The sequence below is a fragment of the Mollisia scopiformis genome, assembly GCF_001500285.1.
Source record: "Mollisia scopiformis unplaced genomic scaffold LY89scaffold_39, whole genome shotgun sequence".
Lineage (NCBI taxonomy): Eukaryota > Fungi > Ascomycota > Leotiomycetes > Helotiales > Mollisiaceae > Mollisia > Mollisia scopiformis.
Window position 1 is genome coordinate 32761 of NW_017263619.1, and position 14406 is coordinate 47166.

Sequence of the window (14406 nt, forward strand, 5' to 3'; positions counted from 1 at the left end):
ATACGCAATACTGCAAAAGGTGCGCGTTTTACGCGCATACCGCAAGCCTTGGCCTCGCACTTCTGATTTGCCAATGAGTCTTCCCCGGACAGTTGTTATCGTAACGAAAAGTCTCTGAACGGGCAAGTAGAATGCTGACTACAAATTCTCGCCAATGAGCTCTAGCACAGATGTTGATGCTATTAGCTCGAACTCCAGATTTGACTGATCATAAAAGGAGATTCGGTACAATCCCTGCAGAAGATTAATAAGGATAAAGCAAAGTCCTCATTGGAGTCGGACTGTCCCGACTGATGAAGAAACTGATGTGTCCCACGTTGCTGTGCATGATCGATTTCTATCTGTTGTGATCAAAAACCAGCAGCCCGAAGGGTAGCATATTTGGTGTCACATTTGTGTCATTCCGAGAAGTGAGGCCCGAGGATTGAATGTAGCCTCATATTGGGAGTAGATGGGATCTTGTTGTATATAGATGTAACGCTGTGACACGGAATGAATGCAATTTCATCGTCCTGCCTTCAAGTATTTGCACCAAGAGCACACAACATGTCAAATTTAGCCGCCAATGGTTCTGCATCTAGGTGATTGCTCTACCTGACGGGACCGAAGATGTTCTTGAAGACAGTAAAGCATGCTGACACACAAGGCAGCTTTGAAGGTAAATTAAGATCACATTCAGTCAATCTCAACGTACCGAAGTACTCCCCTACGCAAACATACCTCAAGAGTCCTCAAACACATGAAGCAACAGCTATCGGTCACGGTACCAACAACTCAAGCAAAGCTATCCAAGAACACAAGGAAAGAGTTAAGCGAGAGATTGAGGCCCTGAAGACAGATTGAGTCGCAAGGTACGCAACCAACCAGAAAACATGGGAAATCTTGGTATGAAATAAAGACTGATTGTGCAGTATCAAGTTCGAAAATTCTAGCAACAAAGTTTAATATATGAATTCGATGGTGGGATGGATAGCTGGAACTTGCGTTGCTCTGCTAGAGAACGCATTGTTTTGTGGCCTCGCTTGGGGCCTTACTGTACACAGTTGGGATGCTGCGTTGTATTCAACGAAATAACAGAAGAAACTTTGACTACTTTTCATCGAATACAATACAGTCAGGTTGATGGTTATCCAATTAATTTCCAAACGTGCTAGAATAGTTAATTCCTCAAGTTCATGGCCGTGACTTCACGCCATGCACTTCTTTGGCAAGTCTCACTTCGACCTCACCATTCTCCATACCGAAGTATGCTGCAATTGGCTTTTGTCCGCCACCTTCCTCACCTGCTGCTGCAACCTGAATACCGTTCCTGCCATGAAAGAGGCCAACCTCTAGGACACCTACGATCCTCTTCAGCCGTCGCCCCAAGTTATGTACCTCCCACGTGCCATGCTCTCCATCGCCTTTATCGCCATTCTTGAGATCCGACGCAAGAAGCAATGGAGGAAATGGTGCATCCATGATCCACATGCCATTATCCGTGACGACCGGGCCTGCCTTTGCACTTCCTCCTTGGCGGATCTTGGGATCTGGTGATCCAAGAGTTATCAAAATACGTTTTATGGTCGGTGCTGCAAGTGGAGCAATTTCGATCGGGATTGTCTTCCAACTCGTCAAAAGTCGAGGCTGAAGCTTCCGGTAATCTGCACAACTCATAAGCAAGAATAGAGCTTGGAGGACTGGCCAGAGGTACCTGCGACACAAACAAATTTCTTTGCTGCTGTTGCAACAAGCTTCTCCTGGAATAAACATGCTCCACCACCTTTTATACAATTCAGGTCATCGTCAATCTCGTCAGCTCCATCGAACGCCACATCAAGACTCTGACGTTTTCCCTTCAAGCCCAAGTCTTGGACACCAGTAGCTACGTGTAATGCGGAGACACCTCCCATTTTAGTCTGCTCTGATTCGACTGGAGGGAGGGCGTCTATACTTCCCAGTGGGAGACCAGCCTCAATAATCAGCTGTTTGCTTTGATCCCCCGTTGGTACGAAAGACATTTTATTCGTCACATCGCGGCCTTTTGCAGCAATCGCCTCAACAACATAGACAACAGTGCTGCCAGAGCCAATGCCAATATAAGAATAGGAAGTATCGAAGTGGTCTTCGACTGCTTTATATGCTGCTAATCGTTTCGAGGCTTCAACGCCAGACAATGGCTTGACATCGTGGCTAGGAAGAGGTGCAGCATTAACGGCTAGGGGAACAGCAGGCGTTGAGGTTGACATTGAGTGCTTGTTTCGAGCAATTTTATTCTCTAGACGGGGGAGACCACCAAGTAGAGGTGGGAATGTGATTTTATATGAGAATTGGGGCCGCGGAGTCTGCGGATTCTGCGGGAGCACTGCAGTGAAGACTTCCGGTCGTGTGGAGGTGTATGGACGACAATGGCTTGCCAAACGTTGCACAACTCGTGAGACTGGTGGCCGACCGCGAGACCGGACCGCGGAGGTAATACGACTGGTTTCACGTCTTAACAACCGACCATAGATTTCCATAAAACTCGAGATCCAAAAATCAAGGAGAAGGGCCGGATCTGGTGGTGGGATGTTGAATTGTCGCACGTCGCATCCAGGATTTTGTTGGCGGGGTTTCTCGCTGAATCAGAGACCTGCATTGGGAGGTCACATCAGCCTAAACCAGGCAGCTGCAATCTTATTGGGCCTAGCGATTTCTAGCGTCTCACGTGCTGATACCCTTATCGTAAAAGGCACCAACGCGTCAAGATCAGTATGAGCTCTCCATCTTGCGCTCTCCTCAAATGTTGATTTACAGACCAACACCCTTTTCAGGATCAAGTGTTGGCAAGAACTTCAGCTTGAGCTTCCTGAGAAAACTTGTTCGTCTAGGGACAACATGACGGAGATTATTACCGATCCAACCCTTCCAATCCTCCATGGACCGTCAGACAAGGAGAAGAAGTATGACAGACAGCTTCGACTTTGGGCAGCAAGCGGACAGAAAGCTCTCGAAGATGCGCATATCCTTCTGTTGAATTCTGGCTCTGGTACCGTAGGGGTAGAAACCTTGAAGAATCTTGTACTTCCAGGTAGGACAGGATAGTACACGATGGAAACTCCGCTGACAAGTATTCAGGGATCGGACAATTCACAATTGCAGACGCAAACATAGTCAACGAATCAGATCTTGGAGTGAACTTCTTCCTTGACGAAGATAGTCTGGGAAATTCGAGGGCAGAATGCTGTGTCAAGCTCCTCCAAGAGCTCAACCCAGATGTCAAAGGTCACTGGCTACCACTTCAAGAAGTCAGCTCTCCTCGATACAGTACCTCTGTTTCATTACTAATTTGAGCTGTAGCAGACCCATACCGTCCAAAATCTTCTCGAAAATGACCGCAAATACACATTAATAATGTACACCTACCCGATAGAACCGCAAGACCTCGCCCTGGTGCAAGAGTACGGCAACAAGCATAAAGTACCCATAATTGCTATTCATTCTGCCGGATTCTACTCTTACTTCCGAACCCACCTACCTGGCAACTTTCCGATTGTGGACACACATCCCGACTCGACAGCCACAACAGACCTGAGACTGCTGACTCCATGGGAGGAGCTGTCGAAGTTTGCGAATGAATTCACCTCAGATATCGACAATTTGAGCGCCCATGAGCATGGCCATATTCCATACCTAGTCATTCTCTTGCATTATTTGGAGAAGTGGAAAGCGGAGCATGGAACACTTCCATCAACATACAAGGAGAAGACTGCCTTCAGGGCTACCGTGTCAGCTGGAGCTCGGACAAACAACCCAGAAGGTGGTGAAGAAAACTTCGATGAAGCAGCTGCCGCTGTTCTGAAAACCATTTCTGCTCCTACCCTAGCTAGTTCGGTCAAGGCTGTCTTTGATTACAAGCCAAATGAGGTGAGAGAACTTGATGTTCCATAATAAAGACTTGCTGACATACCATAGTTTGAAGCAAAATCAAGCTTCTGGATTATTGCTAGTGCTGTCAAGAAATTTTATGAGAAGAACAAGCAGCTTCCACTGCCTGGATCGGTGCCTGATATGAAAGCTCAGTCAACAGTCTATGTTCGTTTACAAAACATCTACAAGAAGAAAGCTCGCCAAGATGTAGCCGAGGTGCTCGCCGCCGTTAGAGCGCTGCCCGGGGGCAAAGATATTGATGAAGGCGAAGTGGAGACCTTTTGCAAGAATGCCGCTTTTATCAAGCTCATTCATGGATCGGAGGCCAGTCCGGACAATATCACGACCATCGCAGGGAAGTAATAATCACCACCAGCTGCTAAAGTATACTAACAATCTGAATAGAAGCAGAAGCAGCCAACGATGAGACAGCTGCCATGGTTGGAATGCCACTATCACTCTTCCCAATATATCTTTCCTTGAAGGCAACATCCCATGTACCTACCGCGTGTACATCTGATATTCTTGCCGCAATCGACAAGACTATCCCTGGCGCCTCGAGCAATCCGCGGCTTGCACAAGTTGCCGAGGAAGTAACCCGAGCCAAGGGCGGAGAATTGCACAACATATCGGCATTAACTGGTGGCATGGTAGCTCAAGAAGTGATCAAGATCATAACCAAACAGTACATCCCGATTGATAACACCTGCATCTTTGACGGCATCACAAGCAGAACCCAGGTGCTAAGAATATGACCGAGGAAGAAGAACGACGAATCACGAGAAGAACGGACTCATGAAATAATGAAAACTCTGCATCTGAAGGCGTTGGCTGGATCTCTAGCATCACGATCATCGTCCGAGGTCAACGAACTTATATTGCGAGCCGCATCAGAGGCGCTTATCACACATGACATTGGGGTCATCTGCATGAATGGATGTGGAAGAGCCCCACAAAAGCACTCTAGAGATAAATATCACATGAGAATAGCTTTTTCGTACCCCTCAGCTCGGTTATTGGCTCGAATGGTTGAGCAGAAGTCTGTTATGCCAAGCTTTGTTCTGGCCGTTTTGTGCTACGATACTTGCCGCAAGTTAATCTATTTCACGAGCTTTTGTACAAGGTACATGCACCCCAGTCTTGGAGTCAGAAGACAAATTATCTGTGGCTTACAAGCAATAGCACGTGTCGCACCATGTGATGTTCTGGCTGGCCCCTTTCCCTTGACCTTGTCCTGTCAAACCCACCTTGTGCATCACCACACTCTGTCCCGCTCTCTGTCACTGTCTTCCTTCCTCTTCAAATCATCGCTACCAGATCTCCATCACAGTCTTTCCAACACCCCATCAAGAACACGTAACTCATTCACTGCGTCAAGTCCAGCACGAAAGCCCAAACTCGCTTGCCTTCGGCGGGCCGAAGAGCCAGATTATGCCATCATCTCATCTCATCTCACATCTCGATCAAAACACCCACCGCATCGCATCTCCGAACTATTTCCCACTCCCGCCGCTTCAGCCGCCTACAGCTGAAGAGTTTTTCCATTCCTTTCCCCAGATTTCGGCCCTCCCGGTAGCGGTTCTGTGGCAAGGTAGGGTAGCCATCGGTTAGGGCTCAACTCTAGTTTGGCTTGGCTATACGATAGGTGGGTGGATTGTCTGCAGGTGTCAGCCAGTCGCAATATAAATCCATGCTCACTCGACTACTAAAGCAGTACGAAGAAAAAAAAAGTAGCCACGAGAAATTATGGTAAACTAGTGTTTAACTACTGCAGGAGAAATAAAGTGCTTTTTGCACACCACATGCAAAAGAAGTGCGCCACAACGTTAGTTGTGTTGTGTAATATGCATCTGGATCCTTCATGTACCGTATAGTACAGTATGAACCGCCATACATACCCCTCACCCCTGGCCCCCAAGTTTGATAACCTTGGAAATCTCTACTTGTGGTAATAATTACTTCCTCATTCCAGAACCTCATCTAGACTCTCCAAAGTATGGGGTCAGATAGTGCTGGTGCGAGGGCGCCAAATGCGGAGATCGAGAGATATACGATACCGGCATACACACGATCCGGTGACACGTTTTCTGTGCTACTTTTGTCGCCTTACCAGACGACGACAACGGCACAAAAGAGAGAGAGAGAGAGAGACGCAAGCACGCATGTACAGACGACCCTGGGCTCATCTGTCATATTTTTCGCCCCTTCTAAGCAAGCTGCTGTCTGCGTATCTGTCAGGACGGCACGCATCTGGGGCCTGCCTGCAGCAGCCGAATTGTGGGGTGATTCGCATCAACATTCATGCTTGCTCTCACGCTCAATCGGCACTCTACCGTGCGTGCAGCTTCACCAGGGGTTCCAGACGGGCCCTCTGTATCAAGAAGCTTCCAGACGGACGATGATATCGTACATGATTCCCCATCAATGCCATTCTCTGATCTTCTTATCGTTGTCGATGTGTTCTCTCTTTTGTACGACGCAAGGATTCCAACGCGCAGCATGTGGGACGCTGTGTGGTACTTACGAGGAGCCCCCTGGTCAAGTCTCTAGAAGTAGGCGCATTGACTGACAGGACGCAGGGGACGGCCACACCATGGAGGAGCAGCTTCAACGGGTGTGCTGCACGCATTGCACATGCTTGCTGTATGCACGCAATAGGCTACCAAACCTTATTTCCTTTCGGGTGCGGGGAGAGAATGTACAGCACATACAGTACATACAGTACAGATATCATATACCGCGCCTCTCTCGCATATCAGTCGCCAGTTCCTGTTGCGGCGGTGAGGAAGAAGACCGGTCCGTACTCGTGCTTTTGACGTCGGCGATTGCGATGGCGGGTGCTGGGTAGATCTCCGGATCCGAACGAACGGGGGGTTTTTTGTGGCTTCGGGAGTTTAGACAGAGTCGTATTGAGGGAAGGATGATGACGAACGAACGACATGAGTCCTGGTCTCTTTTTTATCTTCTTTCCTCACTACGCGATGTTGCATTACCGTATCTTGAACTTCAAGCTTGTTGTCTGTGCCTGCCTGCCTCTGCCTTTGCGACTACGGCAATGATCTCCTTGGCCGGACGAAAAAATAGCTGCTGTTGCACGCGGCGCATTCGTCATAATCGTTATCTTGGTATGGTATCTTGACCATCCATCCACTCCTATCTCTCAATTGCCTATTCTTCACAAACTCTCTTGCCTTCACGATCCTACCTCACTTCCTAACACTCACTACTCTCCCCACGGCCCGTACCGACGATCAACCTCCCTCGTCCCCACACCACCACACACACATTATCCTATTCCTTCCCCTCCATCCCCACCCCGCTCACCATTTACCCTCCTTCCACGCCCCTTCCTTCCCGTCGATCCTCCTCCATCCCCATCTCTTCAAACCTACCCTACAACCACGCCCCTCGATCCACAGATCTGGTTTTAGGAAAAGAAAAAAGAAAGGGGAGATGGACAACGCGATCCTACCCTCCTTGCGCACCTCGTGAATACCAAAAGCGGTTTGCCTGCACTGCAGGAGCAGATTATTTGCGGGGACCCCACATTTGCCAAGAGGGATATAGCCTAAATACCCCCCCCGTCCGCCCCGTTCCTTGTTCCCGCTTGGAGGGCGAGAACTTCGAGAGAGAGAGAGAGAGAGAGAGAGCTTTCTCTGTCTCCGCCACAAGGAGGGAGAGCAAGAATGAAAGGAAGGGCGAAAGGAAAGGAGAGGGATTGTGGCGAGTGAATGAGAGCGGATACACGCGGCAAGAAAGAGATCTGGAACGGTCACTTTATGTGTAAGGTTATGTCAGGCATAGAAATAGATTGCACTTGATTAACGAACGCGCCGGATCTGGCGAGGTGGTGGAATCGGATGGCGGTGGTGGCGTTACGGGTTGGGCTGTTTATTTTGTTATTGGAGGTAGATTGCGAGTGCAGATGTATTTTGAGGGTCCTTGTGGGGTTGATTGATTGAGTGAAGAGCTTCTTTTGACATCATGTCTATGTTTGTGTTCTTGTTCCTTGGAGGTATTTTCTATTTACAGAAGAGGATAAGGAATATGGGTTAAGCAAGGAGGTGGGGGTATCAATCTGTTCATTGTATAGTGGTGAATGTAAGGTAGGTATATGCTAGAATAAATGGTGTATTTTGAGACCGGACAAAATGTACTGTGCAGGTGCTGAATGAAGTCAAATGGGGTAGTACCAACGCCTTTCCAAAACCAACCAGCCACCTAGATTTCAGAAACTTCCATCAGACCTCTTTCTTAGAATGCCCTCAGTACGCCGTATACAAAAAGAAGATCTTCTGATCATTGATGCATCATGTAGTTCCCTTCATAGCCAATCATGCCGTCATCATAGTCCATCGGGAGTCCGTCATAGGGCATATCAAGTCCGTCTGGCAAATTGGCCCACAGCATCCCATCCAGGTCCCAGACGCCACCGTGATCCATAATAAGCATGCCGTCTTCGCCAATCATCTCCATCGGTTGCATTTCGTTCGTTTCCATCATGTGGCCGTTCATACCGTTCATCATCACCATCCCGTTGCCGTTCATTCCATGCGTTCCGTTGACTCCATTCGTCAGCATGATCCCAGGCACGTTGCCGTTCCCATTAACCATCATGGGTCCTAATCGTGGGCTGGTCTGTCGCGTCAAGGGTCGTTTGCTGGCCTCGTACATCTTGATCAGTACCTCCCTGCTCCGTCGAGCAGCCAAGCTCCAATCAGCCAGGCCCTCGAAAGCCTCAAGCACAACCTCGATCTGAGCCTGGCAGTCACGGACCTGTTCCGTGTTCCACGACTCCCAAAACATGGTAACAAGCGGAATCATAGACGCCTGGTACATGAACCATACGCCGTTCCAGCCCAGCATCTGGTTTGGGGTCCACTCCCGCGCAATATCTTCGATGGTCTGCTTCGCCACTGCGCGGCACTTCGAGATGGCTTCAAGCTCTTCCTGCGTGGCGACAACGCCTTCGCTGCCTCGGTTCGCGAGGTTGAGAAGGACGGGCCGGTACAGCACTATACGGAGATTTTGATAACGCCACTTCATAATGCAGCGGGCGGTATAAATAGATTCCGGGCAAGGTTCCGTCGAGCGAAGGATCCAGGGGAGGCTGTCGTGCCATTCGACCAGCTGACGGTCAAGGTTCTGGCGGTCCTCGGGTCGCATGAGTGGTGACTGGGCGAGGACGTCCTGGATTTGAGTCGCAATTTTACAGAATTTGATGTTCTCAATTAGAGGAAGAATGCCCGTGTGCTGGCCAATCACGTTCTACTCATATATTAGCTAAGATTGTATACTGTACTGGGGAACTTCTTACAGGGTCAAGTCCTCCTTCAGGAGGGTTGATAGTGATTCCTGGACCCCAACGGCCCATAGAAGGACGTCCTAGAGTAGTAGAGGCCCAAGTATCGAGGCAGAATAGACTCCACCATGTCCTCCGTCTCTGCTCGATCATAATTGCATTTGCGTTTCCTGGCTCAGGCGGGCTTTCGCGGTGTAGACCCAGAGCACAAGCCATCCTGAGAGCAGCTCCAGATATAGCGTTTGCCATATTTGGTCTGTTTATGTAGTGAAGGTAGAAACCACCCATGAGGGCCAAAGCTTGTAAAGTTTCCAGATGACCACTGCCGAATGTGTCGATTCCCAAATGTTCTTTGGCACGATTGTAAAATGTGATGTGGTTGTGCTCATCCGACTTGGTTGCGACAATGCTGCCCATGACAAAAACCATATTCAGGAGTGCTAGCCATGGAGAGTCATTACGCCTTCCAGCAAGATAATCCGCTCTAAAGGAAGGCTCATCCAGCATTGGGATGAATATTTGAACTCGGTTGAAGTAGGCATCGATCAAAGTTTGACCTTCCGAAGACCAGAGAATAGAAGAATGAACTTTTTGCACCGAGCTTCCAGGCCGTGGTGTTGGATAATTGCTAGCGCTTGATATTTGCTTATTTGAATTGTTCGGAGCAAGGAAAGAACGTAAGACAGGTGCGACTTTAAGCATGACGAGGAATGCGGCTTTGATCGAGGTGGCTCCAAGGTACGACGTCTGCCGGTCGACAGACAGGGAGAGAGCATTCACATCATCTGCTTCTGCTGGTATAGGATCTCGGCCCCGTCGATCTTCATCCCATTCTGTATCTCGGCTGGGTATCTGCTCAAGATGCGCCAAGCTTCGGTCGTCATCTGTTATAGTTGTTGCAATAGGGGATTGGAACTCCTGTGAGCTTGGAGATGGATTTGACCCCGGGGGCGATCTCTGGGATGGATTGCTATGCGGACCAGTTCGATCGAGAAGTGAGATGAGCTCTGATCGTGACAATGGCAATAGTGACTGGGCGTCCCGCGTGGGATATAAACGCTTGAGGATGGACCTGCACTCTTCAAGCGATTGAGACAGCGCATCCAGAGTTTTTCGAGATGGGATGACTCGTTGTCTGTGCTTGTCATAGTAACATGGCTTTGGCGATCTGCAACCTAGACATTGGCCGCAGGGTTGTCGTCCGTCACATCGGATCTTGCGTCGTTTGCACTCGGCGCAGGCATGCGGGGTCGTAATTCTTTTCGAGACTCCGTTTGTAGTTGGTTTGGGGGCTTCTTGATTGTGTTCAGCAAGAGGCCGAGGTGGCGCAAGGCCTTGGACTGTACGAAAAAGCAAGTATTAGAGTCCACTTTCCATGTATCTTGTCAAGAGTGGAGGTACTTACAGGTATGGAACATCTTGGATGAACCAAGTGAAGGAGGCATGAGGAGAGAACCGATGGTTCCCTCGGACGGCGTGTCCGACCAGCTAGGTATATAAGTAAATTCCGAACGGATTGAGTGGCGTACGGGCGTCGTTGTGTTGTTGCTGGCCGCAAACGCGATGCGATGCAATGTAGAAGCGGTTGCGGTATGTCTCGTTGTCGGTAGTGGAGTGACCCGCGTAAGAACCGTAGGGTCAGTAAGTATTGTGGGGAGAAAGTGCGATTTAACTTTCCCCGGATGCGGGAGCGTTAACAGGATGCAGGGAGCTCTGTAATCGCTGACAATCAAACCTCAAAGTCCCTTCTGTAGAGAACCAACACCGAGCGGATGCGGCAAGAAGTGTTTGGTGGTCCGCAAGTTGTGAGATTGGGTACGTAGGCACAGGGGGTCTTCACTGGGGCTCGTTGATGCGATGCGCTGCAACGACGGGTTGGGTTGGAGCAGTTGATAGACGAACGGTGGTGGAGCGGCACGACCCTCTGTTTGCTGGGACGAAAGAGCTTTTTATTATCTGATCGGTCAGGTCCTGGCACGAATACGAATCCGAGTCTGCTCACGAAGGCAATGGATGAGCATCAAGTGAGAGCCCAAATATATATGGTGGAGTCGATGGGGATCCAGTGCCGCAGTCATATTACTTTAATACTTTGCGTGGTTGTCTAGGTGCACGAACGGTACATCATGATAGAGGGCTTGCTATATGTCCTCGTTATATGATGTGGAGAAGGCAGAGCCAGGGGAGGGCCGGCAGACTCGATGATCAGACAGGGGAGGTACATTAGGAGACACAGGAAGAAAGTCACTTTTCGTTCCAGGGTCGGATTTGAGTTGCGGACGAGTGTCTGGGGAGCAGGATGCAATGTGGAGGGGGGGTCGGTGAAGGTCGCCGAGGAAGCCGTGCGGGAGTGTGAAAAGTGCAGAGGCGAGCTAGGCGAAAAAAAGGGGGAAGGGCCCATGGACTATGGACTATGGACTATGGACTATGACTATGGCCCGTGTCTGCAGCGGAGGGAGCGTGTAACGGAGTGGGAGTGTAGGGGCGTGTACTGTAGGGGCGTGTAGGGGGCTGGTAGGATGGTTTCGTGACTACTTGTGAAGAAAATTACAACAAATGCAGAGGCAGATGCAGATGCAGGTTTTCGCTACCAGTTTTCGGTCCCAGTCGCTTTTCCCATCAGTTCTTCAGGGCTTCTAGTAGTCTCAGGGTCCAGGGATGCGCTTTAGGGCCCAGCTCACAACGTGCGGCCTGCCCCAGCGATGCCTGTCGCCTTTCATCTGATCGCTGCAAATCCCTAGGTCCACGGTAGTCCCTAGCTAAGTCTTCCCACTCACCCCCCGAACTCCACGCTATTCCCCACAAAATGCGAATTACTTCGTCACCGGGGTATCAGTTGTAAAAACAGGGGTCAGTTCTTTTGAGTAGACTTTACCTAAGGAAGTAACGATTCACCGATTTATCAGATCTTATTGGAGAATTTTCCCCTGCCATCGAAGAAGTCTCTCGAAGGCTTGGCACAACTGATACCCCGAGTACTAAAGTAGATGGATGTGTTGGCTTAGCGAGTATCAGCTGCTCCTTACCAAAAACATACCACTGTCCCAGCTAATGTATTGCACGTCGTATCGCCTCTTCAGATCCATACTCCGAAGCACATATGATATGTGTTCGCATCACACTATATCATCGAGGAGAACAACGAGCGGGTGGTACGTGCTCTGGACTCTAGCGACGAAGGAGTGACTTTCCATGTGCAAAGGCTTAGACATTGTATTATGATATCTTCAAGCAGATATTGCGTCCACTTTGGTAGAAGCTGCGGTTTGATGATGATCATTCGCCTGAGATAACGACATCGGCAAGCACACCTTGGATGTGGACTTTCAGCCTCGCAAGTACCTCTCGATATGAAGCCGTTATCCACAATCGCCGCAGCATAATTAATTGTCCGCACCCGTAAGGCTCGGCCACGAACACCCTCCAAAAGGCCACTTATGAATAAGCTTCCGATTGAGATGCTTGCATGCTCTGGGGTAGCACATGCCTGTCCAAGCATCAATACTACTTCACGACCTCGATCTTTAAGACGACAACCAATCGTGACGCGATCTTCCGAATCGGTACATACGAGCGTAGATCTGGCGTGCAGGAGGCAGGAACGTCAGCGCTGGATCGCGTGGTGTGCCTGTTCATTTTCCGGGGTTGCGTCAAGGAAAGTGAAACGTTAAACCGCGGGGAGAATAGTAACAAAATCTCCTGTTATACCCCCCATGCCTCTTATCCAAGGCTGGATCGCCTTATCAACGATGTCTTAAGTGTCTTCGAGCCCCTCAGTTGAGAGGCATTCAGGCACCTTTATCCGAAGAAATTCGATGTTACCCGGCCAATCAGTCTCTGATACCGGATCAACCCCTGCCGTTTTCAATATGTGCCGTGCCATATGACCTGAATTGTTTCTCCTCGCATCAAAGTCTCGTTCCTGACTACTTCTTTCATCATAACGTGTGAGAGATCACAACGAGATGGTGTTGTCAAATGCGGGGCCCCATTCAAAACATATTATTCCAAAAGTTTGGTTGGTAGGAGGCCCTATATTTGCGGGGTAAGCAGATCATATTTGACGCAGAGTCAAAATTGACTTAAGCATATGTAACAATTGGTGTACGTTGTCCACTTGTGTGGCTTGTGGCTTGCGTTGGCGTCTTGCTGATACTCTGCAAGGGGTCAACCCCGATGTTTGAAGGCTCGAAACGACGTTTGGAGAGCTGCAGATCTGCACGTGGTACTGTTTTGCTCGGCTCGGTAGCTGGATTCGGATGTACATGAACATGAGAGCCTTGTCTGTTAAGTACTTATATATCAAGTTGATATAATCAAACTGTCTTTTCATATAGTTTAATAAAACGCCAAGAATGTTATGAACCCGAGATGCATGCATTTGGAAATGCGAAGAGAGCGGAAGTCAATGATATCGGAGCACCGTTTGCACCTTTTGGCAGCCATACACGGGCAGACCATTCCCTTGGCAAGTTAAAGCAGGTTAAGCACTGTCACAAATTGGTCTTTGAAACTTCGAAATTCGTTCCATCCATTCTGGAGCTGTGATAGAAGAATTCAGGGGTGCAGTACGCATAAGTAGACTTCATAGAACAACGAGAATCACATCTTATGTGACTGCTTTCCAGGACTTGCATGGAGTACTAGACATCCTACACGGACTGAAAATCTCTTTGGAGTGTCCGAACTCAGATATGCACGGAATTTCAATCCTTCCGGGCAATTCTAGACGCAACTTCTCGTCGATATATGCCTTCTGCCATTGAAAATGTTCAGATCCAGAACCAGCGTCGGTCCCGACATCTACTCCGAAAAGCCACATTTGCGTATTTGTAATATCGATGAAACATAGTGAAAAGCATACAAAACTCCAAAGACTCGCGACGTGCACACGTCAGTGACCTCATATGTCAGCAGCAAAATTCAGGATATGGATTCTGCTCAAAATGCCGCATCTGATCGCCGTTTCTTCAACCCACATTCATATGTAAGAGATCTTTGTGGGGCTAACAATCATGATGATATGGCTCACCGAATACCCCGGCTCACTCAACAGTCCACTTTGATGTTCAACGCTAGTCCACTCTCTAGAGATGCTCGACATTGCGAGAGCAAAATTTTGTTTGCTTCTAGATCGTAACGGAGATATGGAAATTTCAAGCGGGTTAAGTCCAACCGTTGCTGTGCAAATGATCTGCTGAAGGGATTCAATGGAA

General features: G+C 49.0%; 4 protein-coding genes across 4 annotated transcripts; 1 reads left to right on the forward strand and 3 right to left on the reverse strand.

Annotated features, from left to right (window-relative positions):
• Positions 1–1173: 1173 nt before the first annotated feature.
• On the reverse strand, positions 1174–2228 carry LY89DRAFT_602331 (ribose 5-phosphate isomerase; the record flags this gene model as incomplete). The annotated part of the gene is made up of 2 exons (XM_018210240.1): positions 1174–1643; positions 1694–2228. The coding sequence occupies 2 exons, from the start codon at positions 2226–2228 to the stop codon at positions 1174–1176; spliced, it is 1005 nt and encodes a 334-aa protein (XP_018061283.1).
• Positions 2229–2695: 467 nt separating this feature from the next.
• LY89DRAFT_726066 (uncharacterized protein) lies at positions 2696–4894 on the forward strand. Its single transcript, XM_018219025.1, has 5 exons — positions 2696–3049; positions 3097–3266; positions 3322–3885; positions 3934–4243; positions 4294–4894. Exons 1-5 carry the CDS (start codon positions 2857–2859, stop codon positions 4641–4643), a joined length of 1587 nt encoding a protein of 528 aa, XP_018061284.1. The 5' UTR covers positions 2696–2856; the 3' UTR covers positions 4644–4894.
• A 3061-nt stretch (positions 4895–7955) lies between these two features.
• LY89DRAFT_661055 (uncharacterized protein) lies at positions 7956–10742 on the reverse strand. The gene is made up of 3 exons (XM_018212582.1): positions 10596–10742; positions 9206–10530; positions 7956–9156 (listed from the first exon to the last, which is right to left on the reverse strand). Exons 1-3 carry the CDS (start codon positions 10633–10635, stop codon positions 8188–8190), a joined length of 2334 nt encoding a protein of 777 aa, XP_018061285.1. The 5' UTR covers positions 10636–10742; the 3' UTR covers positions 7956–8187.
• Positions 10743–10930: 188 nt separating this feature from the next.
• On the reverse strand, positions 10931–11661 carry LY89DRAFT_692022 (uncharacterized protein). The gene has a single exon (XM_018216455.1). The coding sequence runs from the start codon at positions 11589–11591 to the stop codon at positions 11295–11297; it is 297 nt and encodes a 98-aa protein (XP_018061286.1). The 5' UTR covers positions 11592–11661; the 3' UTR covers positions 10931–11294.
• Positions 11662–14406: the final 2745 nt, after the last annotated feature.